We start from the raw sequence: 25,256 nt of genomic DNA, 5'->3' as shown, positions 1-25,256 counted from the left end.
TGCAGGTGGAATCTCTACACCCCCTCATCCTTCCTCCATGGGCTGCAGGGGGACAGCCTGCTTCACCATGGCCTTCACCACGGGCTGCAGGGGGATCTCTGCTTCTGCGCCTGGAGCACCTCCTCCCCCTCCATCTGCACTGACCTTGGTGTCTGCAGAGTTTCTTACATCTTCTCACTCCTCTCTCCGGCTGCAAAAGCTCTCTCTAAGTGTTTTTTTTCCTTCTTAAATATGTTATCACATTGGCTTGGCCTTGGCCAGCGGCGGGTCCATCTTGGAGCCGGCTGGCCTTGGCTCTATCAGACACAGGGGAAGCTTCTAGCAGCTTCTCACAGAAGCCACCCCTGTAGCCCCCCCACTACCAAAACCTTGCCACGCAAACCCAACACAGTGATGAAGAGTTGCCTCCTTCCTTAGCCTCCCTTCTCTTACACAGCACTCCAAATAAGGAAAGGAAAAAAAACCTGTCCAACCTGAGCTCTGGAAAAAGTACCATTTTCCCTTGGCATCTTTGCAACAGTGTAAATGCCTGTGGAGAGCAAGGGAGTGGATAAACGAGTATTTCCAACCTTGCTGAGTATGTGGTGCTTTTCTGAATGGCTCAGACATGGCTTCCTGTAAGCTAAGATCACATCTCTTTTTTTATTTTTAAAATTTTCTATACAAATATATAAAATAATCTATATTACTCAGATAAATAATAAAATAATCTATATTACTCAGATACAAGAAACAAAAGAATACACAGATTTCTCAAGAGAAATACATATACTTTGGGGAGAAGGAAGGGAGAGTATGTGTTTTGCCTACTCGGTGCTAGCAGTGCTGGCCTTCCAAGATCAAGTTGAACGGTTTGAAAAAAACGTAAATTTCTCTCCAGTTCCTTGGAATTTACAAAAGTTGGCAGATACTTGCGTGCCCCTTTTTTCCCCTACATAATTCTCAGCATGAAGCCACCTGATGCGTTGGTCAACACATGACTCAAACATGAATCAGAATTGGTTTGGTCTTCATTTTGCGGAATCCCAGGAACTTTAAAAAGCATTCTATGATCAGCTCCTTCCTGATTAAACATCCTTCATGTGCTCTGTGTAGCAAAACAAAGGCCGAAGGCGGTACTGTGACTTGGCACGTTAGGAAGAGGAGCAAGCACGACAGGGAAACTGTATTAAACATGAAGTAAGCATTGCTTTAAGCAGAACTATGTTAAAACTGTAAGGCTGTATTAAATAAAAATTAGTTTAAGTAAAACTATATTAAACCCATAAAACTATATTAAATGAAAAGTTAAATTTATTTTGCAGTATGTAAGTGGTTATAAATGGGACAGGAGGAGATTTAGGCCAAGAAGCACAAGGTCGGAACCCATCTGAGTTCCAGAACAATCCTGCCAGGAGCGGGGCCGAAGGCCGGCACTGCTTTCCCCCCGAGCTGACGTATGTCCGAGGAGGCTGTGCCGGCGGGAGAGGAACTCCGCTCGGGGAAATTCCCCGCCGCGGTTTGGGGTCGGTTTCGCAGCCCTGCGGGGGGGCTTTAAGGAAGCGCTGGGCGGACGGGCAGGCAGCCGACACCGCCTTCCCCTCCGCCCGGCGCTCCGCCGCGCCATGACCCCTGCGGCTTGGGGCTGCCCCGCCCCGCTGGGGAAAGCCCCGCACTCACCCGCGGGCCCGGCCGCCTCCTCCCCGCTCTACCCCGAACACGTCGCGGGGGGCAGCGCCCCTCCCCCCACCCCTCCCCCCACCCCTCCCCTCCCACCCCGAGCCGCCGCGCGCGGGCCGCGCGGCCGTTGTCCCGCGCCGGCCGCTAGCCCCTTTGCCCGCCTGGCGGCGCGTGCCGCTGCTTCCCGCCCTCCCTCCGGGGCGGGGCTTCGTGCTGCTCAAATACCGTGAGGCGAGGAGGTGCCGCGCTGCCGGGCCTGCAGAGCTCCGCTCCCGTGGCTCGCTCCTGCCTAGGTGAGTATCGTCCGCGCCTGCCTGGTGGCGGGAGCGGCTCGGCCCGCGCCACTGCTCGGCGGGGACGCGGCACTCCGGGAAGGGCCCTGCGGGGTCACCGCTGCCTTTCGTGGCCGCGTTTGCCCCTTCCTTTCCTCTCTGCGGAGCGAAGGGAGGGACCCCGGCGCTTACGAGTGCCGCTGCCAGCCCGCCTGGGCTTGGGGGAGGGCAGGGCGGGAAGCCAGCGGGGTGAGTATCGCGGTGTCTCCCGGTGGTCCGGGCTCACCTCGGCCATCCGAGATGGGGCGGGGGGGGAGAGAGGTCGTACGGCCCCCGCTCCAGGAAGGAGTGCCGGCGGTAGCGGGGAGCTTGGGCGGCTGTTGGGCCTGCCGCGGCGGGGCGGGCCCGCTGGCTCCGGGGCGGCTGGGGACCTCGCGCCCGGCGGCGCCGCTGCCTCGGATCGCCCCAGGGCCTGACTTCGCGGTTGCTTCCTGTAACCCTTCGGTCTGCTGGGAAGTGACCGGTCAGTGGCCCTGAGGAGGGCTGCGAGGGGTTTCTGCTTTCTCTTATTGACGGTGGAAATTGTTCTGCCTCCCTGCAGTCCCCCCCGTTTCCTTTTCGCCCGCTGAATCCGACCTCGCTCTTCAGCGGTTCAGTTATGCAGTCTTTTACTTTGTTTCCTGCTCTCTCAAGCTGTCCATAGCTCTGTGTCGCTGCGGGCTCCCTGCGCCCCTCTGGTCGCTGTCCTGCTCTTCGATTCGCGCTGCTCTCGCCTGTGTAGCGATTGAGCCTCGGCTCTGCTATTTACTCTGGCCCGTCTTCTGCTTCGCCTGCCGTAATCGAGTCACTCTGCCCCTCTTCTGTGCTTCTGTTGCAGACTGCCCTCCCTTCCGTTTAGCTTTTTATGGTTTATGAGATACCACTTCTCTCTTGCCGTGTCCTGCTTGGTAAAGTCCAGCATCTCGCCCTCAGTCCCTGGTGAGAGTTTTCAGATTGGAGAGGTATTTGCTGGGCAGGGGAGAGTAAAGAGTTAATCCTGTAGCAGCAACTCCAGAGGGACCCATGCTTGCCTCAGCTTTCCACCAGCAGAAGGATGTGGGAGTGGCTGCTACAGCGAGAAAGGGTTTCTAATAAGTTCTATAACTTGTAGGAAAACCTGGTGATTGGTACAGATGAGTCAATTCAGGGTGTGCTTGCCTCCAGTCTCCTTAACTTCCACAGAGGTGTAGGTGGCTGTTGCTGCCTGTTAAGGTGTTGAGCGCCTCTTGGCTCTCTCTTTGTTTCCTGTGAGCAGTGCTCACATTCTTGTGACCCCACGACAATGCTGAATTCAGGGTGACTGTCTTAAGGCTGGAGCAGGAAGCTGGGTAGTGAGCAAAGTGGAAAAGAACTGAGTGAGCAGGTCCCCTTCCTTAGAAAGGTTTTTCTCTAATGCGTGTAGTCAGGTGATGGTCTTTGTGCCTGGGAATGACAGCAGCTATGAAACTGGTGGGTTTGGGGGAGGGGTTTTTAAAGTGTAAAATTTGATAGCTTTAACTAAAAAATTAAGGTACAAGGTCTGAGAGTTATTTAAATCACTAAAGTCTTAGTCCAGAAAGTCTGTGTTTATTTCAGAACTTGGCAATTCTTCTTGGTGTTTCTTGGGATATCCGAGCCACAATCTTGTTGTAGGATACTTGTTTTGTTATCTTTTCAAAATGGTTAAAATGTTTGGTGGAAGAAGGAGCGAGGTGGTTCCCCAACAGGAAATTATTTTTAAAGCTTCTGTCTTGCCTTTTTTCTTTTCTTGGTAAAGGACTTTTTGCAAAAGTCCACTTGTGGGGAAGACTGATTGGTGTTCTGTTTTAACTTTTTGTCACTAATCAGACTGAAACTGTGTTTTCACCTGCCTGTGGAAGTATAACATTTTAAAATGTATTAATTAAAAGGGGTGGGGGGTGTGTGTGCTTTTTTCTGTGGCAACTTCTTTACATAACAAGTTTAATGCTGTTCAGAGTCGTCTTTAGGGTGAAGCTTTGAAACACCTACTCCTTGTGATCTCTCTGATGGTGTTATACAAAAACATTGGGGGAATGCATTGTATAAAAAGAAGCATTTTAGCACTTTATTATTTGCTTGAATTTCTGCAACCTATCCCTTCCCATTTTCCTGTCTTCTCTTCTAGATCTCTTGTCTGTCATTAAAAGTAATTGATTGTCAGGGTTTAGGGGTGAGCCAAGGCAAAAAACTTCTATTGTGTACAAGCAGAGTGTAACACCTGATTGTAAGCCTTCTGGATAGGCTGCCCTGTACTAAGAAAGGTTGGTGTGAACATCTCCACTTCTTCTTTGGCTTTTCCTTTGTGTTTGCATTGGGTGACATCTGAATTTAGGAAGAAAAAAAAGACTGATTTTTGGTTAAGTGGTTTTGTTGGGTTCCTGCCCTCCCAATTTCTTACAACCAGATTAGGCCAGCTGGCACTAGTACAGCTGAGAGGGCAAGTTCAGCTCAGTTTCTCGCAATGCACTGTTAGCAGAACTGTGTGCTACACTCCACCAGTGCTGCCTGTGCAAACCTGGATTCTCTGCTCTTGAGAATTAGGTGTACCTGTACCCAGCACCAGGACACCACACCTTTGGGTAATGTGAGAGCCTTGTAAAGGTGCTCAGTGTGGCTTTTTATTTCTGTTAGCTCCCAAAACAGTTAAGAGCTGTGATGTATAATTAGGGAAGGCTGATGTGTGTATTCACTGAGCACTCTCACCTGGGGTCACTTATGCCATGTTGTTTCTGTGTATTGTGTTTTTCCTGTGTAACAGGAATACAGGAGTCATCCATGCTCGGCAGGAGTCTGAGGAGCTGGCAGATCAAACAGATATTTTTTTTCCTGTAATAAAATGAAAATGTTTAATCTGGAAGCAGGCAGGCACATAAATCTAGCAACTGCCACCTTTGGAGACCTTCCTGGAGTGGCCTGGTGTTTAGGAGTTACCACTTGTGCCCCATCAAATGAGGGGGTAGGGGCTTAATAACTATAACAGGTTTATATGCTTGGTGCAAAGACTGCTGGTGTAACTGTGGAGGAGCAGGTGTGAGGTGGTGGCTCTGTGATAAAGCAGCTCCCGTGGCTGCTGGGTATGAACTACCAAGCAGTAGGGGGTAGGGGAATCAGCCTGGTGTACGGTCTTCTCTGTTGAAGGGGACTGAGTGCAGATGAGCAGGTTTCATTTCCACCAGTTAGCAGTTCCTCAACTAGTGAAAGAGCAGAATTTACCAGCAAATCTGATATGTCTTTGCAAAGCACCTTCCTCTGGTTTTCTCTTAGCATGCTGTGGCTTTTTGTCTGTGGCGGATTACAAAGTTTTTGTGGCTGGAATTATCTTCTCCGTGTACTGTGCAAAGCCAAGTACATGCAAATATTTCTAATTAGGGAGCTCAACTTGTGGCTTGGCCAAAGGTGCAAAACTCCTACTTGTAGTCTGATCCTCTGTTAGTTTTGAATGGCTTCTCTTGGGGTTGGAGGGGGTTGCAGGGGTTTGGGTTTCAGGTTTAATTAAAACTCATCAGTAATGATTACAGAATGTGTATAGTTGGTCCCTTCCACTGAGATTTTTATTTTTTTATATTTTTTGACCCAGACTAGAGAAGGATAGGGAAAGGAGGGGTAAAATGTAAAAAGAAATGTTATGAATCATGCAGAGTGTCCAATCTCATTCTTTAGGTTTGAAAGCAATCTGTTGAGCTTTTGTGATTGCCTTGATTTGTACCAGATGTCTGTAGTGAACCTGACATCCTGCTGTTACCCCCAACTATATTGGGAAGTGAACAGGAGCCTGTAGTTGCCAGTGATGTGCATTAGACACCTCCTTATATCTGGATGAGATAGCATGCACTGCTTCCTGCATGGTTTTTGAAGCAATTGCTGAAGTGTAGAGCATAGTGGTGTGTTGATGTCTCTTTCACACCCTTCTTTGTGACAGCTGCTCTAAGAATCCTTCAGTCCTATCCTCTTCGGTAACCCTATGGCTTAGAGCGTTGTTAGCACTGCCTTGGGCACTTGGTACCTTCTGTTCTTGATCCAGTCTGCTGGCTTTCCTATCTCTGTCACCTCCATGAGGTGCCATATTGGTGCAGGGTGCTTCCTGGCCACGGTGGGCTTTGGTTGGAGTGTCCTTGCTTGCGAACATAAGGAAAAGGCTGTACACCTCAATACAGGCTTGGAATGCTGTCCTGTCTCACAAGACAGGACAGTGTCATTGTGGCTTTAAGCTCCTCCTACCCCAGTGTTTTGCTCACCACTTTCCTTTAAAATATCAGAGCTTTTATGTAGCTTCACTGAAGGTTTGAGCAGGGGATTTGAACTGTGTGTGCAGTCATTGCACACATGGATGTTTAAGTGTCCACGAACCTGCTGTATTTCCTGATAAAACACTGCGACCTTTGGTCAATTCCTAGTATGCTCTTGCTGTCACTTATGGTGAATGGGCAATGCCCAGGTCTCTGACGTATTGGGCTATTTCTTTCACGTCCTTTAAAGGAGAAAATATGTTCCTTAGTCAGTGTAACTCCTGGTAGTTTGGGGTTATTGTTGTTACACCTTTAGATTAACAGCCATAAAAAACAAATTCACTTAGATCAACTAGTTGCTGTATTTTGGTTTTACATTCACTTCCTGGGATTCAACATTAATCTGTTTCCTCCTAAGCTAAAACTGAATGTGAAATGGTTTGTATTATGACCATACATGAAATGTGTTTCCTCCTAGCAAAATTGACACTTTTTCACTGTGCTTTTAGACCTACAGCTAGAGAGCCTGGAGCAGTGTTGAGTGGAAGACTGATGCAGCATGTGGAGGCATCTCGTGTAACTGCATAGGTTTGCCTCAGCAGTAGGAAATGCGTGTTCCTGGAGGCAACTGTTCTGCAATTCTGCTGTCACAGTTTCCAAATGGCTCCTGCCGTGTTTCTTTGAAAGAAAATACTTTCTTAGCTGTATATCATGTTAAAGGTGTTTAAAAGAGATGATGCTTTCTTTTATGCTCACGGTGCTTATGAGGAGCTTCTGTCAGAAGGCTTTGATCAGGGCTATGAATGCTGTTTTGAGTTACCATCATTTTTGGCTGCCTGGTTTGATGCACAACTTCCTCTTTGAGGTTCTTCAGGATGTCTGGGCCTCCTGTCTTAAGAGATTCCTTCAAGATGATTTTGATTTTTTTCACTGGTTTCATCAGTTTAATTATCATGCTGGGAGTAGGAGGTTGCAATGCAACACATTGGGAGAGAACTCTCCTAAGGGCCAGTGTGTTCAGTGTAATCGAAGGACTGCTGTGAGGCTTTTCTCAGGATTGTCTGTTTGGCTGTCTGTACTGCTACATGGTTGCTTCATAAAAGTAAGGAATGTAAGAGATGTTATAGCTGTAAAATACTTCATGTTTAGGAGGAAGGAAGCTCATTTAAAATACAGCTTCTCCAAAACATGAAAATGTCAAATGTTGAGAAAGGGTTGTGTATGCTTTCAGAGCAAATAAGCATGCAGCTGTGAAGATTTGGTTTTGTACCCTTTCTTCCAGAAGTGCCTTAAGTCTTTTCTTTATAGTGAATGTTCCAAGTCTGATAAGGTGAACAGGCTCCATGTAAATCATTCTGGGGTGTACCAGCTGTAAAAGTCCTCTTGAAAGTAAATTGTTCTGTGCACTGAGCTGTTGCTTAGTAGCTTCTCAAGTGCTATCCTGGCTGTTGCATCAGCATACTTGTTTTAACTAAGCAGGGAGCCTTGATCAGGTTCTTTAACAATGTATTGTTCCTTGGACGTGGATTCTCAGATGACTCGTGGTGATCCAGTATTTAAACTTTTCCATTGTGAGCATCTTTGTAGCTTCTGGTTTCTTTTCAGATAACAGTGCAGATATTCCTGGTACTTATGAGTCTGGAAGAGGAGTTCTTGTCTAGTCATATGGCCTGAAGGTAACCAAAGGCAGAGTGAGTGCCACTGTTTAGTGGCCACCTGTGTCCAGACAGCCATCCTTTTGATTTTTTCATTCTCTTTGATCAATTTCCTTCCTTGCTTACCCAGTCAGGCAAAGATAAGACAGACTTACATTCTTCTTCACTGCTAATATCAGCTATGAAATGCATCTAAGTTGCAATGTGAAGTGGCATCCCTGATTTTCTGATGGATGATCTGTGCTCATGCTGGCACATGATAACAGTAGTACATGTGTTTAAAACTAAAATAAGGATATTCCTGTCCTCTAGGTGGTACAACAGTTATTGTATCCAGTCCCACTTTCTGAGGTCTTTTGGTTGGCAGCTCTTGTCAGAGCCTGTCCAAGTGGCACCTGCATCTGTCAGAGGCACTGTTGCCAAGTGGTAAGAGGGACTGTCCTCTCTGGTCCAGGGACTGAGCACTTTGTTGCTGCTCAACTGTAAAAGCATGCCAGAGTGCAAGTGTCCAGTGCTGATGCCCCAGCAGGGGCATCTTCTAAATGTGGAAGCAAGCCTTGCATTTCTCACTTGACACTGTCACTTGCACATCACCAGTGATGGCTGGAGTTTGTTCCAGGACCCACCACTTACCCACATTACTGAGGAGCTCCCTGCTCTCAGTCCATTTTTCCTTCCTTTGTAATGTCCAAAGACTGGAGCTGTGATTCCTCAGTCTCTCCTGTTTTCCAGTCATTTCCAAGAGGCAAACAGTAAAAGCAGCATGAATATGCCCTGTGATGTTACTGCAGGGTTGTATTGCAGCTGCTGGGCTGATACAGTTGGGTTTGTGAACACAAAGCTAACCTTGTAAAGACCAGCAGTTTTGTGAGGGTGATGGGGCCTTTTCATTGGCATTTGCTCTGCTTCCTCCTGCCAGATCCTTAGAAAACATAGAAGCATTTTCTTAATATTTATGAGGAGGTGAAATGCAGAGTGGGTTTGCCTGATTGGAGTTTCTTTGCTCAACACCAGAGGGGGAAAAACTAAGCTCAGTCCCAGATTAAAAAAAACCCAAAAAACAACAAAACCAACAAACATCTGCACTGTGGCAGTCAAGATCCAAATCTTGCCCCTTCTGCTTAGATGTGGACATGCCCAAAATATGGAGGTGTGCAAATTCCATTTGGGTCCATCTCTAGTTAGCTGAATCCAAATCCCAGCTCCAAGCTTTGGGGCAATTTGAGATGCAGGCTTTCTGCTGGCTCAATTTCAGCCCAGCTGCATCTGTAGGCTGGCTTCTGAAGAATACTGAACAGTCATGCTGCCTCCATCACAGATCTGATATAGAAACCACAGTAATCAAAAGTTCCTGCCTGCTTTTTTTTTTTTTTTAGAGAATTAGTAATATGGCAGTGTTACTTCTTATTCATTGGCATGCTGTGTAGGGGCTGGGCAACAGAGCATTTTGAGCCAAATGAAAATGAAGGTTGATGAGGAAGTTGGATGTTTTTCCTCTTAAGAAGTCAAAGTACTGCCCTGATAACTAGAAGATTGCTACAATTCATGTCATCATGAAAACTAATGTGAAACAGCAGCAGACCTTGGGGAGCTGAAATAAATCTCTGATAAAAAGGCCAATTGGAACCTTCTTTTTAGAATGGTCTCTAATAAAATTTTTCTTTCAAAAAGGAAAATAAAGCTCCATCAAACAAACTGTGCAGTGTGTTTCTGAGTCAAAATACACAACTGAGAGTACTTAATGTCCAAGCTGAGATGTTCAGTCTGTACTAAGGCAGCATAAAGAAGCAAAGGTAAAGATGCCCCAGCTAAGGAGGTAGTCGGACAAGCATCCCTTGGGCTTTTGTGTTCCATTTAGAGTTTCAGTAACACTGGAAGGTAAATATACACTGAAACTGTTAGGAGCAGGAAGTATTCAGCATGTTTCAATGTATTTTTGCATCAAAGATGTTATGAGCAAACAGTGCTTTTTTTTTTTGCTGTAGTGATTGGTAGTGGCATTATTCACATCTTAGAGGATGCAATCTAAAGCTGAAAGGAAGAGAAACAAAAGCTAACAGCCTCAAGCAATCAGCAGTCATGCTTGAGAGGAGCAGGGAAGGGTGGATTTAAGCAGTCTAGTGGTTCCTGACAAGCAGGGTCTCTTTCTTAAAAGTCTAGCAAATAAATCACAAGTACGTGGGGGATGTGATCTGTTTGGCACTGGGCCACAGACCTGCTGGCATTTCAAAGTATTCTGCCCATGGCTTGTCAGTTTTGCCACTTCTGAAATGAAGCTATTGATGTTGTATCCTCCCTCAGAGGCAAATGTACAGAAAATGCCTGTAGTTTAGAAGCTGTGTTTCCCTATGGTGGGAAGAGTCCTGAGACACTCCAAGCCAATAGCTTTGGTATTAAGCAGATTGTATCAAACCATCACTTTGGTTTCACAGTAGCACATGTATGTACATCCATAGATGCACAAAGGGGCTTGTTCAGCCCATCCTTCACCTGGCTAATATATTGCAATGTCTCTGTTCCCCTACCACTCCGCTTTTCTTTCTGAAGCCTAGAATCAAATTCTATGCCAGGCAGACAGTAGGTCTCAGATGAGGCAAAATCGTGGGTACTGTTACAGGCTGCCATATTCTTTGCAGGCTGAGTAGTGATGGGGGCAGGTTTTCTGTGATTATGACTACTTCCTACTTATTTATCTCTGTGCTGTTTTGCAGATCAACAAGCTATCTTTCCTTTAGCTGTTAGTTCTCTCTCCCCCTCCCTGCCCTTCCTTGCAAAGTCTGAAGTGCACGTGCAGCTGCCATGGGAGTAGTCAGGCTTCTTCCATAGCTAGAGAAATATGAGGAAAAGCTCTGGTATTGGCTGCTACTTGGGCTGTTTAGTTCCTCTTGGGTTTATAGTCTAGAAATTGGGTGTGGCAGGGTGATGGGGATTCCTTTGGGGACTTTGGGCTGTATGAGGTGGGATTTGCTTACACTGTCATTACTTGAAGTGCTATGGACAGCAGTCTGTCACAGCTTAGAATATTCTCAAATAAGGAACTTCATGAGTCTGTGGCACTTTTTCTATCCCTCGCTTTCCAGTAATGGCTGGTTATGTAAAGCAGTTGTGCCTGTGGCAAGTTTTCAGGAAAACAATGAAATTGAGTGCTTATGGTTTGATATGTGGATTTAAAATGTCAGGTCGCATCATCGAGTGCCTCAGTTTCCCTACCTGGAAAAGGATGCATTGTTCTGTAAAGAGCTCTGCAGCTCAATAATGAAATGTTTGCCTACAAGACAGGTTAGAGCCTTCCAGGTCCAGGAAGGGACAAATAGGCACCATTTCATTTCTGCCAGTAATGATGTCATCCTGACTGCTAAAAATAAAGTTCTTACCTTTCAGCTGCCAGGCAGAGAAAGCAGTGCACAGGTTGGAATTTTTTTCCTTGTCAGTGACTGATGCTTTATTGCAGTTTCTGCTTTGAAGACTTTAATTCACTCCTGACTCAAATGTGAGACATAACAATAAGTATCTTGACAACTCACACAACAGGTCCATTGACTGATAGTGTGTCTGTCCAGGTGTCCATATGGGATGTGTCTCAGAATCCAGACAAGTTGTTAAACAAGGCAGTCCTGCAGGCATGTGACTTTGCTGCTGGAAAGAGTATGTTTTCATAAGCAGACAGTGTCTGATGCAACTGAGAACAGTATCTCACAGGCTGAGCTGTAAGGAGTGGTGAAGGAAAAGTGATGGTAAGCAGAGGTATTAATCGTGGGCTGGATTCTTCTCTGGGCTGTCTTGAAGATGTAACAGAAGTGTGAAGAAGGGATGAAAGCTGATTTATAGGGTGTCCTAGCACTGTTGCTTTAGGGATTCTGGGACCTAGTCCTGTTTATGGCAGCCTTGAGAGCTATTGAGAATTGCCCCTAACACGTAACCATATGCTACTGGCTGATTCTTGCTGCCGTGTGGGGTGCTGCTGCTGACGTTTGCAGTGCCTGGAGGTACAGCAGAACCCCAGGCTGGTTTTAGAGCAGCTGAAACCTTGCATGCTTTGCAGCTGTACTGTTTCCATGTGTAGCTCCCTACCTGGGAGGATAAAAACGTGTGCTTGCAGTGTTTGCTCTTGAAATATGTTGTATGTGGCAATGGTATGGCAGGGACCACCTAGTTTGGTCTCTCCAGCACAACTGTGGCCAGTGCTGCCTCTCTTCCCAAAATGGTGTGGCACTACCAGAAGGGGTGTGGGAGAAGAGTGCTGTATGGTGGATGAGGCTTTTCCCTTGGCTTACCCCTCCCAGAACTGCAAGAGGTAGTTCACTGATGCAGGAGGAGAGGCAGGTGTGAAAGAGAGCCATGGAGTGCAAATTGTCTTGCGGTCCTACCTCTCCCTCTTTCCCACCCTGCAAACTTGCAGTGCTGTCTCTCCTTAAAGCCCGGAGTCAGAGGGGGGATTCTGGCCCTGCCTGCTGTTGACTATAGTGGTGCCACCCCTCATCGGTGGGCCGCAGCTGAGAACAGCTGCTCTGGTGAGTTCCTTGTAAGATTTAAGGACTAATACAACTTGGGGATGAGAGGGAGAAACAGAAGATGGGACACCAGACCTGAAGGACCTGTGTTGCTGGAGGAGAGCAGTACGTACCATCACTCAGGAAGTACTCGGCCCTATCTAAAGAGTTGTGATTGCCTTGAGGGAAGTCTTGGAGACTTGGTTTGGGGGAAGCATCCACATAATTCTCTCCTGTGAAAACTGGTGTGTATGGGGGTAGAATAAATTCTTGTAATTTCACAGTGACAAGCGACTGGTGGATGTGCTCCTCTGACTAATTGTGTATATTAAACATATGCCTCTCTCAGCCCTGCATCCTAACACAATGTTGAGTTAGAATGGACATGCCCCGCACTGACTCTTCAGAGCTGATTTAAGGGTCCTAAACTTGTGTTAAAATACTCCCTCCATTTTTTTTTTTCCCTTGGAAAAATGGAAAGAACTGATTGAAAACCCTGGTTGTAGTCTTATCTGTTGAATGGTTCAAGGCACCTAGTGGTTTCTCAGGGGCAGTTGTTAACACGTGAAGCTCACTTGTCTGATCAGTGAATTGAAAGTGTGAAAAGGAATAATGTATTAAAACTAATTGGTATTTAAATTTTTAAAAAAATCATACTCCATTTATTTTTCCCAAGACTTTCAGCAGCCCTGAAGCAGCTTTAGTAAATTATCTAGTTTCACTCTGAATGCAGATGGTGTTTGTAGCCTTTATCTCCATCTCTTCTCATTCTCCAACTAAAGATTCTTTTCACCCAATATAAGGTAACTTTTTCCATCCACCAGAAAATGTCTTAATCTGAATTTAAAACTACCAGGATTCCAAAGTCTTAATGATTAAAAACTTCAGGTGGCATCAGCATGATTACATTTGATTCTTTGGGGTTTGCTCTTTAGGGGTCCATTTTTTCTTTGAAATTCCATTAATGAATTTGACTTCTCAGGAGGAACTTTGTGACTATCCAAACCCCTTGCATTGATTCAAAGTAATTATCTAAATCTTGAGGTTTCTGGAATTGCTAGTTAACTGAAATAAATAAATAAATGGCCCTGTATTGTAGTAGTAGGGAACCATTTTGTGGTGTGAAAGAAATACTTTTTCCTGTTCTCAGGTGTGTTTTTGATCACCCAAGCAGAATTTTATTAGCTGAGGGTTGGAACCCCTCAGGGACTTTCACTGCCTGGGTGGTGATTCTTTCATTCAGGGAAGAGTTTGTGAAATGATTATCTTCAAGCCTCCTTGTCTTAATTTTTTACCATGTAAGTACTTTGGAGTGCAGTGGGGTTTTTTTTTGTCTTTCTGACAGTTCTTATCTCTGCTTGTGTGCAGGAGTGGACAAACTTGCAATTTGCAACTGTAATGGGTGGTTTTTATTTTTTAATGTCTCTATTTCTGTGGACCTGCCCTGAGGAGTGTCTAACTTTGCACAGAGATGAGATGATTCCCTGAGGGGAAGGGAAGAACCCCCATGCATTGTAGGTCTCTTCCCCCTGCACACTAACACCTCTGGGTGCAGCAGGTACCCTGGCAGAGCAGGGGCTGCTCAGCTCCTTTCTGTCTACTTTGAGGCTCTTGTCCAGGTGTTTTGCCTGTGTGGGGCACCCAGGGAGGACCTTTCTGCCATAACCAGTGTATAAGCTTCTGCCTCTTTTGGAAAAGTATAAGAGCTTTCAAAACACATTATTTGGGTCTGTAGAGCTATAGCCAGGCACCTTTCCTGCATGTTTCCGGGAACTAATGTGAGGAACATGCACAGGCAGACAGGCTCAAGCTCCTCTTACAGCTTCTAGTCAGCATAGTAAGCTGGTGTGGATGATGCACTTGCACAGCCTTGTGCAGAGCTGCTATGCCCTGCCATTCTGGGCCTAGCTTTATGGGCATGCCCGGAATAGATCTGGATCTTTTTGTTTGACTTGTATTTTCTGCTTTGGGAATAGAGCAGTGTGCCTCTTTTCCTTCCTGCGATGGAGTGCTTCTTTTAAAGCAGGGAGTGGGGAAAAAACAATAGTGCATTTCTTTTTGGTTGCCTCTTGCATGAGCATTTGGACTGAACCAAATGAGTTTCCTGGCACCATGAAACAGTGTGACCAAAAAATGTAGGGAGTCTGGGTTTCAAAGCCACACTCTGAGCTTTCCTTGGAAAGATGTGGCAGGTGGCAACCCGCTCCCCCCCCCGCCCCGCCCCCGCCAAGGATGTGTCTTGACTTCTATTTCTGTTCCATCCTCTTGCTATAAGAAAGATTACATTGGTCCCTCTGCAGGCTGATGTTTTACTTTGTTTATTGCCACCTGACTGTTCAGCTTGCCCTCCAGCAATTTACTGGAATTCTCATCAGTGGGAAAAAGCAGGTCATCCTAGCACAGTTTGGATAGGTTTGGGTGGAAGAGGTGTCGCTGTAAAGTTTTGGCCAGTGAGAAATCTCTTTGGTGCTGCTCAGCTAGTTTCACCAGCGCATCTGGCCACTTCTGCGCAACTTGCAGCTGTAGTGGCTTGTGTTGCATCACACTTCTGCCTGAACTGTGGGAGAACATCTGTCCCTCTGTGTATGTAACGTGGTGTGAACAGAGGGTGGTGCGACTTCTTGCACCTTGAAAGATTGGGAGATTTGTTCAGCTCGTACTCATGTTATGAAGTCAGCTGGCTATTACCAGCCCAAATTAGCCAGTGTGGGTTAATCTGATCAGCTGTAGAGTGATGCTGTGGTCCCATGTGAAGCTTTTGGCATGGGCTAGGGATGAGTGGGGGTGACGATACTGGTGGAGCCCAAGAAGGGCTGTGATGAATGTGGGTTTCAAGGCAAATGGGATGTGGGTAGCAGAGGCTCAATACTACTTCAGGCTTCCCGTGGTCTAAGCTGTGATGGTTCAGGAAGTGGCATTTAACTCAGCAGGAGTTAATATCAGAGCCTATCCACTGTTTACTAGCTGTAACATGAAAACCTTGCTTTTGGGCTGAATTACTTTGATTTGAAAATAAATGTTATATATAAAACCAAAATATGTGCAAGTTGAGGCTTTGCCTGGCCTACAGAAATGTTGCCGATGTGGACAATTCCTGAGGAGTTTGTGCAAAGCTAAGGTCCTGCCACAGACTCAATGCTAAATCTCTAGTTGTCCAACCTAAATTAACATCTGTTGCTCCTCCAGCGAGGTCAAGCCCAGAAGAAGGGTCACCCTGACCAGTTTCAGAGCCATGTCAGGTCCCAGAGAAGAGGACTGTACTGTCCCCAGCCAGTGCACTCTTTAGGGTAGAGGTCAGTAGCAGCAACAGGGATTTGAATGGAACAGAGAAAAATGCAAAGCAGCAAAGGCTAAGCCTGTGTTTTAGGAAGCTATTAGTGTGATGTAACAACTAAATGAAAAGAAGGTCATGGTTAAGAGGCTGCCTGTGGGCTATCTTGTGTTTTAGACATACTTGAGATTGTGTTTTGGTCTTGGGGACTTCCAAGAGCCTTTGAAAAGTTGGGAGATTCATGGTGTCTTGAAATTATTACTGTGGTTTCCTTCAGAGTTTGAATTCATTTCTGCTTCCTCTTTTCGATGAGTGCACTTAGCTATTTAAAACACAGTTTTAAAAACAGGGGTTGTTAGTACAAACAGGTACTGTGTTACCAGGTATTTGATGGTTAGCAGACCATCTGTTTGGGCTCCTTGGTGCTTTTGCCCCATTTTTGGTCAGAAGGTACCTGTGCAGCAGCCAGGTTATTGCCCTCAGTGAAGAAGGCCTGGTGGGAAGGTAGTGCCCACTTTCAGCCAGGCCCTGCCCTTGAAGCCAGCTTGCATCGGAGACTTCTGTGTGCAGTTGTAGGACTGTTGCATCTAAGGCAACAAATGCAAAGCTCACAAGCAGGATTCTTATCTTCCCTGCCTTGATGTTTGCTAGATGGTTTTGTGTTATTGGTGCTTGCTGTGCTGCTCTCACACCTTTCTTGCTCTGGGACTTCCTGTACCAGCTGCGACTGCTTGGGCTGGTGGTCTGACTGCTTGGGCAGCTCCCCTTTTTGGTGGATGAGTGAGGCCACCCTCTGTATCGTGCTCTGTGCCCTCCCTGCATGCCTCTTCCCTTGAGCACTGCCCAGCCACAAGACAGGCCAAAGGTTGTCAGCCCTGAGAATGGACCATGGGAGCAGAGGAGCTTGTGACCTGGGTCCTGTTTTCTCCCTTCTTCCTAGTAGGCCTCCCTGGAGGCTTAGCAGAGTTGTGCTCATGTAACTAGAAGCCTTTGACGTTTGATCCAACCTTCCCCATTCCTAGGTATTTGTCTGGAAAGTATTGAAATAAGTCTGAGTATACACATGTATCTCTCTATGGGAGTGGGGGCGGTGGTGCACTTGGGAGTCCTGCAGGTGTGTTGCAATGTCATCTGGGTGTTTCACTTCAGAATATGCTGCTGTGCACACAGACCCGAGCAGCTCACCTGTGCTCAGTAGGTGCTCAGGAACTCCTCTGTGATAACACTGCTTTCCATTTCAGCCTCTGGCACTATGAAGGATCATTCCTCCCTTCCCTGGCTCCACCTCTTGGCTTTAAAGCCCCGTTTATAGGTCATGTTACTCCACTATCTTCCATGCATCTGTCAGGAAGGAGTTTCATGCCCCTCATTCAAGCGAATATGGTCCTTCTTGCTGGGACAGTTGTGATTTTCCTCTCCAGAAATATGGGTATGCATCACTAGAAGGGTCATTTTCTACAAGACGTGACCAGACCCATGAGTGCTGCTGCAAGATGTGGGTTTATGGGAATTTTTTTTCATTTCACCCTTTTATTTCTCATTCTTTTGCAGAGCAAGGACTTCTGGTCTGAAGCAGAGGGTGCCACGAGCTGCTCTGTCTCTGAATCCGTCATGGAACAGGTTAGTTTCAAACGTGACTGAAGTCAGTGTTTCACAGTGACCAGTGGTTCTCTTGTGCACTTGTTCCAAGATACCTCAAAGGGGATGAGCCTCAAAAAGTGCTGGCTTGTGTCCTCCTCATTGTCATCAGATTTCCTACAGGGGCCCTGACACTGCTCCTCTCCATCATGAATACAGATGAAAAGTAGATGGAACCACTTAGTTTGCAAGCTGCTTCCTTGTTACCTTCAGTGTGACACTCGCCCTTTAAACTGCAGGTTGGAGATGTAGCTATTTAAGAGGCTACCATGTTTATTGATTAAGCTAAAACTTAGTAAAACTAATAAAAATAAAATTTATAGACACACCACTGTGATCAATTTATTGCATTGTTTTGTGAAATATTAATCACAATTATGAAGCTACTATTCATCACACTTAAATCTTAACTACATTAAACTGCTATTGAAATGTCTAACATACTCCTCACTCCACCTAGTGTTAGGGTACAATTATAACCCTCTTTGCTCTGCCCACAAGCCTTTTGAATATAAACCTGATGACTAGTCCAGTGGGTTGTTCAAGGGGATCGCCACTGGTGTCCCAGTGAGCTTGGGTCACCAGGTGAGCTTCACTGCTGTCTGTACTGCATCCATGCTCAGATCATGAAAGATGTGCCTTCTGTTGATCTTTGACTGATCACATACCTTATTCTCTATTTGTTTCCATTTCTGGATTCTCCTTTTTATTGTCTTTATTCCTCCCTTTCTCTGCCCAGTCTTCTCTTGAGTAAACACCCTGTCCTTAATTACTTTTTATAAATTTGTCCCAAATTTGCTACTGTTGCCTTGGCAATATGGATCCTGTGTGATATTACTGATACAGCTGTGTAGATATAGGTGGCCTTGCAAGGTTCCACTCACCAAAAGGTACCTGAAACTCCATTTCAATTATCAGCTTCATTCTGGTTGCATATTGATTTCCCAATGCAGCTGGCAAGACAAACCATTCTACTTTAGCCTTGATTCTTCTCCCTAGTTACAATTAAGCCTAAGCATTTCCTTCTCTTATAGGCAGACAGTCTGCATAGAAGAGTAAGGATTTTTTTCTCACTTTATTTCTGTGCTTACATGACATCCTGCTCTCTTAGCTGCTTAACTAAAATTATTGGACAGTCTTCTGGTTTTCTACAGAGGCCTTTGTTGGTTATGAGGCCCCACGTTCCAGTGGGACCTCTTGCTCACGTCAATCTGCCTGCCTCGTGGACTTCCCCAACCTAACTAATCTGGGCACTCTGTGCCGCCTTGCTTGAAGGCAGCAGGGTGCGCGGCCATAGAGGCAGCGTGTGTCTGTTTATTGGGGGTGAATGTGCCAGTGTAGGTGATACCGACACCCGTGATCTGCCATCTCACCATCACTGTTCTTCTGAGCACCTGCTTGGCTCTCTACAGGGAGCTGAACAGCTTTATTATGGAGCTAGTCCTGATTCCTTTGAAGAAGAAGAAATGTGAACTTTTTTTTGCAGGTTTATGCTATCTGTTGTCTCTGTTTCCTACCTTGTTACTGCTGTGCTCTGATTACATTTAAGTGGGGAGTTGTTGGCTTCATTATGCACAGGAAGTAGAATGCCCAATTCCCTAATACAGGGGTAAAAACTTTCCAAACACAGGTGTCTGAATAGAGGAAGTGAGTGGTTTGTGCTGAGTACACATCTGTTTCAAAAGAGGAGCTCTGATCAAGGTTTCTGTCAGTTCCACAGCTGGAGATGTGAGGAGAAGGTGAGCTGACTCTTCCACGACTGGTTTATAAGAGCAGAGCCATCCCTCACTCACCATCAGACAGTTCTGTGTGGGTACACATCCAGGAGTTAGTCTTGTGGACTCCCTGGCTAATGCTATTCAGGATGCCCAAAGGAGGCCAGAAAAACGTGTTTAGGGTTGAAAAACAGCATATGCATAGAGCTTTTGAGTGGGACTCCTCCTAGACATGGGCTTAACAGTGATTTTTTTTTCTTGTGTAAGATCAATGGATCTGTCCGGATGGAGCGTGCACTGCTGTACACATTCCTGGAGGTATCCTCTGACTGCAAGTTCAGAGAGCAACTGCAGTCCCTCCAAAACCAGGGAAAAACACATTTCCCCTGCTACTGTTACGATGATGAGGTGGAACTTCAGACTGATGGCAATCGGAGCGGCCACTTGCAGAATGGTGAGCTAGGTGAGTGCTCTTTTCTCCTTCTTGTGTGCCTCTCTGAAGGTGGTGTTTTTCTTTCCCCTTTTCCCATCTTTGCTGCTGGTCTGTTTCAGAGGAGTAATGTTTTCTGCATTGAGAAACTTTACAGTGTGGTGGCTGGTGGTTGTGTTGGTTGGGATTTTAACACTTGGGATAAGACAGCTAGTGCTGAGCGCTTTGTCCCCATGGGTTTCTAGAGCAGCTGTCATCCAGGGGTTTTGTCTGCAGCGCATCAGACAAGGGTGACAAAGCTGGTACTAATGATTGCTGTCCTCAAGGAGTGTGGTATTAACCAGTTAAGTTAGGCCTCGCATTGCCCCTCAGGGAGTATCTGTACTTGGGCTAGGATTTTGGAACAACTCTTGTTCTGGTACTGAGTGAATTCCTTTCTGCTCTGCCAGTGTGGTGGAAGCTGTTTCTGGTACTGTTCCTGCTTCACTAGCCGTCTGCAGGATGGCTATTGTCCCTTGCCCGTGATGTGTCAGCTGGCACGTTGACCTTGACCTGAGCAGGGTGAGGAGGAACTGCTACAGTAAATAGCCCTCCCTCATATGAATCTGCATAGGTCTCATGCCCCAAGTGACAATGGGGAGCTTTGCCAAAAGGAGATAGGACAAGGGTTAATGGTTTTAAACTAAAGGAGGGTAGATTCAGACTAGCTATAAGGAAGAAATTTTTTTTACAATGAGGGTGGCAAAACACTGGAACAGGTTGCCCAGAGAGGTGGTAGATGCCCCACCCCTGGAAACATTCACGGTCAGGTTCGACAGGGCTCTGAGCAACCTGATCTAGGTGAAGATGTCCCTGTTCATTGCAGATGACCTTTAAAAGTCCCTTCCAACCCAAACTATTCTGTGATTTTATGAGATGCTGTATTCCTGAACAGTGGTCACTTGAAAAAATCATGCACACTCTCTCACTTCCCCTCTCTTGGCAGGGTGTTGGCTGTAGCTGTCCTGTACAAATTTTGGTTGGAGATGTTCTGACCTCCCCTGTAGTGTTTTTCTGGGCAGGGTGAGGCTGCACTTTAGGTAAACTACAGATAAAAAACCACCTGTTTGCACATTGTCTGTAATAGATGAGTTGAGTGCACACAAAGGAATTGTAGTGTGTATAGCTGTCATAAACGCACAGTGATTGGGGGTACGGTGGGAAGGAGGTTGTTAATGGAGATGGACGAAATGCTACGGATCAGCTTACCTGCACCAAACCTAGTCTGACTACAGCCTGTGTACTAAATCCTGCGGTATGTGTTGGCAGTGTTTGACCCTGAGGTAAATGAAGAAGTTGTCCGGATCATTGCTGCTCAGCTCGCTGAGATTGGAGACCAGTTTGATAAAGAAATCAAAGCAAGAGTAGTAAATGATCTAGTGCAGCACTTTCTGAATGAGAATCTGTCTGGAGAGGTGAGTGAAAAGCAACCTGACTAGCTGTTCCCCTTTGAAATGTTGTGCATCCTTCCTGCTGTGACTTTGAAGCCGCAAGCTTGCAACATCTGTATCTTTGCTAGTTTGCTGCTTTAATTACTGCAATCTTAAAATTCAGCCCAAATGCTTACCTTTGAAGATTTGTTAGAGGTGATGCTGTATCCTGTGGCAGCTGTTGCCCTGCAAATTGGGTTCCTTGGACTCATCTCCTTTCTGCTGATGGTGAAGTTGAGGTAGTGGTGCAGAAGGACTGACTTTCAGAGGCATTTTGTCCTTGTTTTGTTGGCCCAATGGCTTAGCTTTGAAAATCAACTGTCTGGCTAAGGCTTAGTATTTGTCCTTAAGATCTTTGGACTTTGGTGCTGAGTCCTGTATGTCTGCTGCTCGTCATGTGGGTAAAACTGGAGCAGTGTTAGTGCCAGAGGCTTGACTTGTGCTTGTTACTGAATGCTGAAGAGACAGCATGTGATGACACCCTTTTCTAGTGCCATAACTGTTTAGCTCATAGGCTGTCAATGTTGGGAGTGGCAGTGGGTTTTGGCCTGGATGGGTGGCCTGCTGAGAAGGCCTTTCTAGGTGGCATCTCCACCTCTTTGATGCAGTTGTTCTTCCACCAATAGGTGTGATGTAGACCCTGGCCCAGTATCTAACATGCCTCACTGCTCTGCAAGGGAAGCAGAGCTTGAGGTCCCTTGTGTCAGTCATCCCTCTTTTTTCTTTCTAAGGATTGGATCCAAATCTGGATCAAGAGCCACAGTTTTGCTTCCACAGAGCCTTTCTGACATCTTCAAGATAACTGTGGCTTTCTGGCTTGTTTGGCTTTCTCTGCCTGTGATGAAGTTTCCTATGCTTTACAAGCTAATGCTGTCTTTGAATTGAGGGTCCACCTTCTTGTTAAAAAGGCAGGATTTAATGACTTCAAGCAATCTTTTTTGATTTTTTTGCGGTGTGGGTTTTTTCTACTAGAGTTTATCACCTGCATAGACTGATTTCAGCAAAGTCTGACCATTCCCCACTCCTGCTGTCCTGTTCTCAACCCAGTTAAGTTTCAGGCCGTCGAATTTATTGCCTAACCTTTCAGCCTTCAATAAGGCTGAGACAAAAACCTAACTTCTGACTAGGTGGACCTTGCTTTTTCACAGTATTAGTGTAACTTAATGTGTGCATATGCACATCATCCCTCTTGGGGAAACTGATCTTCCACTGATCTTGGGAGCAAGGCAATTTTTGTTTCATGCTTGGTCACCTTCCCTAGCTCCTGCCTATGTGAATGTTTTTCTGTGAAACTCACTTTGCTGCCTTTCCAGTCCCCACCTAAGCTTGTACCTCTGATCTTTTCTATGTTTGAGGTGGGTTGCCTTTTCCTGGGAGCCCCAGCATTCCTGTGCCATTTCAGGACTTGGCAGGCTAGGTGCAACCCCTTGGGGAGGAGGGGGCTGTTGCACCCTTGTGTGTAAGGTGCTATCTGCATTTTCCAGTGGTACATGTGTTGTCTCCCTTTCTTTTTGTCTTGGGTGAGCAGCTGACCTCAGAGATAGTCATCCTTATTGCCGTCCAGGGTGTGTAACAGGCAGGCTGCCATGCCCGGGAGGAAGGGGAGCAGCATCCTGTGAGGTGTTAGAACAAGCACATCAGTTACCAGCAGAATGCCAGCAGGCTGTGCTGGGACCCCTTTCTTCCACAGCTGTTGCACTGAGATCCCTCTCCTTCCTCCATACAGGAGATAACCCGGCGCATGTCAGAGGCAGTGGAAGGGCTTGCACGAGCCATCCCCTCAGACATGGAGCAGGAGAAGGCTATGTTGGTGCTGGCGATGGTCCTAACTAAAAAAATTGCGAATACAATGCCCTCCCTTCTACAGCGTGTCTTCAGCACTACTGTGAACTACATCAGCCAGCAGCTCCACAACTACATTGTCAGAATGGTGAGTACTGTCGTTGGTGTGAGGCACAGCCAGCCTCTTAGCTGGCCTAGGTTATTCCCAGAGGGGTGGCCTGGCTCTGAGCTGCCTGCTGGTTTCCCTGTAGTACTCTGGAGGTTTGGCCAGAAGGGAATGCCAGTCACTGTAGAACTCTGCAGGTTAATGTGCTGAGGGAGGGAGGCTTGAGGGGGACATGTCACAGCTTCTGCTTGCCCCACTCTCGAAACAGCCAGTGAACTGTAGGGCAGAGACATGATTGCTCCTTTTTTCCTCTTCAGGGAGCTGTGTCAGTAAGACTCAGGTTAATCATGCCCTTGAGGAAGGAAAGCCTGACCTGAGCTCTGATGGCTGTATTTCACAAATGTCTTGGGCCTGAGGTCTTGCTGTTGCCTTCCTGGGCTCCCCAGAGCTTGGCAGAACTGGAAAGGGGAAAGGAATTGCCCGAGAAACAGCACCTGCAGAGGAACAATGGGAAATGGTCAGATGGGAAATGGCAGCTCCATCTTTGTTCTCTGCTTGGAGCTGCAGGATAGGTGGGGCTAGCAGTCAAGCCAGGGTAGAGGCTATAGGGCATTTGGCCCCAGCTTCAGTAGCTAACCTGTCGGGAGGGAGAGGAAGAAATCTCCTCTGTGTGCACACATGTGTATACTAAGAGTAGTTACTTAGGAATGAGATTTGGGAGTGGTCAGGGCTGTGGTCCTGCCACCCCATGGAACAGTGGCAATCTGGTTGTGGGTGCTGCAGGTCTGTGGGACACCCCTGCACTGCAGCCTTGCCGTAGACAGCGCTGGCAGTGACCTGCAGAGGGGCCCAGCTCTCCCTGTGTCATGAGACTGGGCAGCTGCCTGGTGCAGCACCCCTGTTCTCTCCCAGGCAGCAAGGCACAGTGTCACTGAAGTGTCTCTCAGCACTGCCCTCCCCTTCACCGAGCTTAGCTCAGGGGTGCTGCTATCACAGAAACCTGTCACTAGTGTGTGAGACTGGCCCTCATGCTGCCTTATTGCTCCATGGAGTGCTGCCACACCAGGCTAATAGCACAGCGCAGGGAGGGCAGGCAAAGGGCTGCTGGTTGCTCACCCCCCCCAATGTAGTGGTATTCAGAGGGGGCTAGAGCTGGGCACCAGGGGCTGTGCCACACTCTTCCCCCAGGACTGCTGGTGCCAGCTCCCTCCTTGCTGTTAGCGCAGAACGGGGGGGGGCTGAGGGGTGATGGCAGCTGTGCAGTACAGCAGGTGGCAGAGTTGCCACAGGGTTTGAGGCACTGGGGACTTGCAGAGGCTGCTGCTGTGCTCCTCAGGCGGGAGGGTGGCCAGGCAGGTGCATGGCCGTGCCGTGTTTAATGCTGGTTCTGTTTCTCTCCCTCTAGCTGCGTGAGTGAGCTCTCCAGCCCTCGGTGTGGAGAATGTGGACTCTCGAAGACTTTTTACTTTTATACATGCAAATCACTTTTTCTGTTCTTAACTTCTGAGATACAGCTGTGAAAGGGAAGGCAGAGCTACATAGATAGGCTTTTGTAGACTAGCACAGCAATAACGGTAGCGAGCTGTGTGCCAGCTCTGCCAGTACTTGTAAGGAGTAGTGCTTGCCCTCTCTCATTTTACAATAGTTTTTTCTTTTTATGTTCTTAGCAGTAACAGACTCTGTGCACACCCTAGCCTGTGCCTCCAGAGGAAATGCTGTGGGCATGGAGCCTACCTTCTCAGTAATTTTTCTGATGAGCTGTAGCATTTTGCTTTAGTTATGCTCTTCCCAGCCCTGCTTCTGGTGCTGTAGCTGAGCCATGCAGAGTGTTAATTGTTCCCAGGAAGGCCTCAAGCTGTAGAATGGATGGCTGATCAGCACAGATGATCAAGGGGGAAAAAATAATAATCAGGTCTCTTAGAGGGGAGCTGGCAGCAAGAGGAAACAATCCTAAAGGAGGTAGGGATGTTCAGGGAGCCAGGGAAAGCTGAAGTATCAATTTCCATAAACCCCTGCTTGCTTGAAAAATAAAACTGAATGACAAATTGTAAAGAAAAGGGCAGGGGACAGGTACAAGGAAAAATCTTTCAGGGAATACTACAACCTGGATATGCTTGAGGAAAAGTGTTTAGCTTTAGAATATCTTGCTATAAAGAGAAAGAAGGTATCAGCCTTGCATCAGGAAGAATATCTGGCATCTCTTATGATTGTAGTGCATTCACATCTCAGGTTAAACAAACTTGGACTCAGGTTGTTTGAAACATACCTGTAATTGCAGGTAATTCACTTGTGATCCAGCTGCCTCAGAAGTTTTGAAAGGATGTAAATATTTTGTGGGGTTTTTTAAGTTAAATAAAATTGTCAGTTCTCATGGCAATACAGCTCTTAAGAATTTCAATTTCCACCTGGATTTTTTTTGGTGTTGTCAGTTTTTTGTGCAAGTACTCCTGGCTCTCCTCTAATTTACCACCGCTTATGATGCAGCTGGCAGCACTAGAGACATG

General features: G+C 46.7%; 1 protein-coding gene across 1 annotated transcript; it reads left to right on the top strand.

The window, feature by feature from the left end:
* The first annotated feature begins 1,799 nt into the window (after window positions 1–1,799).
* Window positions 1,800–25,129, top strand: BID (BH3 interacting domain death agonist). The gene is made up of 6 exons (XM_054821856.1): window positions 1,800–1,952; window positions 17,164–17,232; window positions 19,233–19,428; window positions 20,704–20,849; window positions 22,591–22,794; window positions 24,158–25,129. The coding sequence occupies exons 2-6, from the start codon at window positions 17,224–17,226 to the stop codon at window positions 24,167–24,169; spliced, it is 567 nt and encodes a 188-aa protein (XP_054677831.1). The 5' UTR covers window positions 1,800–1,952; window positions 17,164–17,223; the 3' UTR covers window positions 24,170–25,129.
* Window positions 25,130–25,256: the final 127 nt, after the last annotated feature.

Source organism: Grus americana, chromosome 1 (assembly GCF_028858705.1).
Source record: "Grus americana isolate bGruAme1 chromosome 1, bGruAme1.mat, whole genome shotgun sequence".
NCBI classification, from domain to species: domain Eukaryota; kingdom Metazoa; phylum Chordata; class Aves; order Gruiformes; family Gruidae; genus Grus; species Grus americana.
The sequence above is the reverse complement of the archived record's forward strand: the minus strand, read 5'-3'. Positions and strand labels throughout refer to the sequence as shown.